The 3,838-nt window shown below is 62.3% G+C and overlaps 1 protein-coding gene across 1 annotated transcript in view; it reads left to right on the top strand.

Moving 5' to 3' along the window:
• ADAMTSL4 (ADAMTS like 4) overlaps positions 1 to 3,344 on the top strand; it is a 6,547-nt gene extending 3,203 nt beyond the window's left edge. The window contains exons 6-13 of the mRNA XM_008048327.1: positions 235 to 371; positions 709 to 913; positions 1,072 to 1,244; positions 1,673 to 1,784; positions 1,888 to 2,073; positions 2,239 to 2,368; positions 2,662 to 2,866; positions 3,078 to 3,344. Of these exons, the coding sequence (XP_008046518.1) occupies positions 235 to 371; positions 709 to 913; positions 1,072 to 1,244; positions 1,673 to 1,784; positions 1,888 to 2,073; positions 2,239 to 2,368; positions 2,662 to 2,866; positions 3,078 to 3,296 (1,367 nt within the window). The 3' untranslated portion in view covers positions 3,297 to 3,344. The remainder of the gene's footprint in view (positions 1 to 234; positions 372 to 708; positions 914 to 1,071; positions 1,245 to 1,672; positions 1,785 to 1,887; positions 2,074 to 2,238; positions 2,369 to 2,661; positions 2,867 to 3,077) is intronic.
• The last annotated feature ends 494 nt before the right edge of the window (positions 3,345 to 3,838 follow it).

The raw sequence follows: 3,838 nt of genomic DNA, 5'->3' as shown, positions 1-3,838 counted from the left end.
CAGGCGGGTCTCGAACCCGCGGGCTCAGGCAATCCACTCACCTCAGCCTCCCAAAGTGCTGGGATTATAGGCTGAGCCACCGAGCCCGGCCCTGGCCAATTTTTCTGCATGTGAATTTGCTGTGTGCTCCCTTCATCTACAGTAGCCTGGGCAACCTCGGGACGCCCCTGGGGCCTTTCCCACTTACCCTGCCCCCAGGGTCCCCTGCCAACCACCTTCGACCCTCTCTCTTAGTTCAGGGCTCCCAACGCTGTGAACTGAACTGCCGTCCCCGTGGCTTCCGTTTCTATGTTCGCCACACCGAAAAGGTCCAGGATGGGACCCTGTGTCAGCCCGGAGCCCCTGACATCTGTGTGGCCGGACGCTGTCTGGTGAGGGAAGATGGGGTGTACACACAGGTGAACACACATGCGCGCACACACACAACACACACGAGTCTCTTTCATTTGTCATTGCAACAAAACAGCGACAGACAAATCACCAAGGAAAAATACTCACCTGCCAGCCGGGGCTGAGCAGAACCATGAGGTGGTCTGAAGGAAGGATCCTGTCGGACATGTCACGTCCCTGGGTCTGGCTGGGGATGGCGGGGCTCTCACTTGTAGCGCAGGGAGCACGATGGGTAGGGGGCAGAGGGTCCCGTGTGGCCGGGGAGGGGCAGGTGCTATCTGGCTTCCTTGTGGCCCTGCCTCACCTCCCTCTCTCCAGAGCCCCGGCTGTGATGGGATCCTTGGCTCTGGCAGGCGTCCGGATGGCTGTGGCGTCTGTGGGGGTGATGATTCCACCTGTCGCCTTGTTTCGGGGAACCTCACGGACCGAGGGGGCCCTCTGGGCTACCAGAAGATCCTGTGGATTCCTGCGGGGGCCTCGCGGCTCCAGATTGCCCAGCTGCGGCCCAGCTCCAACTACTTGGGTGAGTGCCCGACGGCCGCCGTTCACTCCTGGTCTCCCTCCCCTGTGGGCATCTCCGGGTATCTGGGGCTCCAGTGGGAGCCTCCCTAGGCTGAGGATGGTCGGAGGGGAGGAAGGTTGGACCACCCTGGCCTTCCTGCTCGCCATCTCCCCATGCAGCGCTTCGAGGCCCTGGGGGCCGGTCCATCATCAACGGGAACTGGGCTGTGGACCCCCCTGGGTCCTACACGGCCGGCGGGACCATCTTCCGATATGACCGTCCTCCCCGGGAGGAGGGCAAGGGGGAGAGCCTGTCAGCCGAAGGGCCCACGACGCAGCCTGTGGATGTCTACGTGAGCTTGGGGCCTGGGGCAGCTAGACGGCAGGGGAGGGGGGGCCGTTCCCCTAAGGGCAGAGTCGTGGGGTCAAGTGGAGGAAGCCGGGCTCGGTGGCTCAGCCTGTAATCCCGTGCCTTTGGGAGGCTGAGGGGAGTGGATTGCCTGAGCCCGCGGGTTCGAGACCTGCCTGGGCAGAGAGACCTCATCTCTACAATAAATCAAAAAATCAGCCGGGCGTGGTAGCGCGTGCCTGTAATTCCAGTTACTCGGAAGGCTGAGGCGGAAGGATCGCCGGAGCCCAGCAGGTCGAGGCTGCAGTGGCCGGGAGCGGGCAACAGAATGAGACTCCAACTCAAAAAAAAAAAAAAAAAAAGATAGGGGCAAGAGCTGGTAACATGCCCTTAAGCCACCCCTGGACATTCATGCCCTTTTCTTCTCCCCAGATGATCTTTCAGGAGGAAAACCCAGGCGTCTTTTATCAGTATGTCATCTCTTCACCTCCTCCAGCCCTTGAGAGCCCCAGCCCAGAGCCGCCGCGCCCCCAGCTTCAGCCTGGTGAGACTGATCCCTAGGCCTGGAGAGAGGAGGGGGAGGCTACAAGGGAGGCTCTGAGGCAGTGGGAGGGCATCTAACTTGCCTGCCGGGCTTCCCTGCACAGAGATTCTGAGGGTGGAGCCTCCGCCTGCGTCCCTGCCCCGCCCAGCCCGGACACCCGGCACCCTCCAGCGGCAGGTTCGGATCCCCCAGATGCCTGCCCCACCCCATCCCAGGACACCCCTGGGGGCTCCGGCTGGATACTGGAAACGCGTGGGACACTCCGAGTGCTCGGCGTCCTGTGGGAAAGGTGAGCCCTGCCTCACGCCTGTGCTCCTGGCACCTTCAGCCCAGATCCCCAGCTCGACACTCCTGATCCCGCCTTGGCGATCCTGGGGCCACACCTGTGCCGGGGACCCCACGGAACCCAGGCTCAGCCATCCGCCTCTCCCGGCCGCCCTCTCATCCCCTCCAGGTGTCTGGCGCCCCGTTTTCCTCTGCGTTTCTCGTGAGTCGGGAGAGGAACTAGATGAACGTGGCTGTGCTGGGGGCGCCAGGCCTCCCGCCTCCCCTGAGCCCTGCCACGGTCCCCCGTGCCCCCCATAGTGAGTATGGCCCTCAGGGAGGCTTAGGGGACTGAAAACACGGCCACTGCCCCTGGACCTCGCTGCCCACAGGGCCTTCCCTGGACCTTGCACTCCACACATCTCCTGGCTGCGGAGAGACCCTATCAGATCAGGAAGGCGGACACCTGCAGACAGCAGGAAAACCCTGGCAGCCCGAGCCCCACAGGGAACCCAGTCCCCACATGCCACATGCCCACCCGAGGGGCCTCACGCCCCGTGCGTCTTCTCCACCTGTCTCACCTGGCCCACGCCTCACTCTGCCCTGCCCACAGCTGGGAGGCTGGTGAGTGGACGTCCTGCAGCCGCTCCTGCGGCCCCGGCACCCAGCACCGTCAGCTGCACTGTCGCCAAGAATTCGGGGGCGGTGGCTCCTCTGTGCCCCCAGAGCGCTGCGGACATCTCCCCCGGCCCAACGTCACTCAAACTTGCCAGCTGCGCCTTTGTGGCCACTGGGAGGTCGGCTCCCCCTGGAGCCAGGTGAGTGTGCCGGGCCAGGGGGCTCTGGGGATGGGGCGGGTCCCAGAGGAGGGGGCTTCCAGCTTCTTCTACAAACAGGGTCTCGTGTAGACCCTGATATGTGAGTCAGATAAGAGACTGAGCCGTGGGACCTGGTCAGAAGCCACAGAACTGGGGGGGCTGGCTGAGAGAGCCCAGAAGGCTGGCTCCTGGACTCCCCGTCACCCCTCAGTGCTCCGTGAGGTGCGGGCGTGGCCAGAGGAGCCGGCAAGTTCGCTGTGTCGGGAACAACGGCGACGAAGTGGGCCAGCAGGAGTGCACCTCAGGCCCCCCGCGGCCCCCCAGCAGAGAGGCCTGTGACATGGGGCCCTGTACCACCGCCTGGTTCCACAGCGACTGGAGCTCCAAGGTGGGCCCCGCACCCCCGAGCCAAGTCCCTTGTCCCTGGTGACCACCCCAGGACACCCTGTCAATCTTCCCAACACAGCTCAATACAGTTCACCTTTTTTTTTTTGGAGTCGGAGTCTCACTCTGTTGCCCAGGCTGGAGTGCAGTGACACACACATGGCTACCGCAGCCTCAACCTTCTGGGCTCAGGAGATCCTTCCACCTCAGCCTCCTGAGTAGCTGGGTCTACAGGTGTGTACCACCATACCCAGCTAATTTTTAAAAATTTATTGTAGAGATGAGGTCTCACTACATTGCCCAGGCTGGTCTTGGACTCCTGGACTCAGGCAGTTCTCTCGCCTCAGCCTCCCAAAGTCCTGGGATTACAGGCGTGAGCCACTGCGCTCAGCCTCAATATACTTCTATTGCACAAGCACCTACTATGTGCTTGACACTGGGAACTCAAAAGAGAAAAAACTGGACAGGCGTGGTGACTTATGACTATAATCTCAGCACTTTGGGAGGATGAGTTAAGAGGATTGCCTGAGCCTCCCAAAGTCCTGGGATTACAGGCGTGAGCCACTGCGCTCAGCCTCAATATACTTC

Source organism: Carlito syrichta, unplaced genomic scaffold, assembly GCF_000164805.1.
Source record: "Carlito syrichta isolate Samal-C Ts95f unplaced genomic scaffold, Tarsius_syrichta-2.0.1 Scaffold123344, whole genome shotgun sequence".
Lineage (NCBI taxonomy): Eukaryota > Metazoa > Chordata > Mammalia > Primates > Tarsiidae > Carlito > Carlito syrichta.
This window is presented reverse-complemented; position numbering and strand designations above follow the sequence as displayed.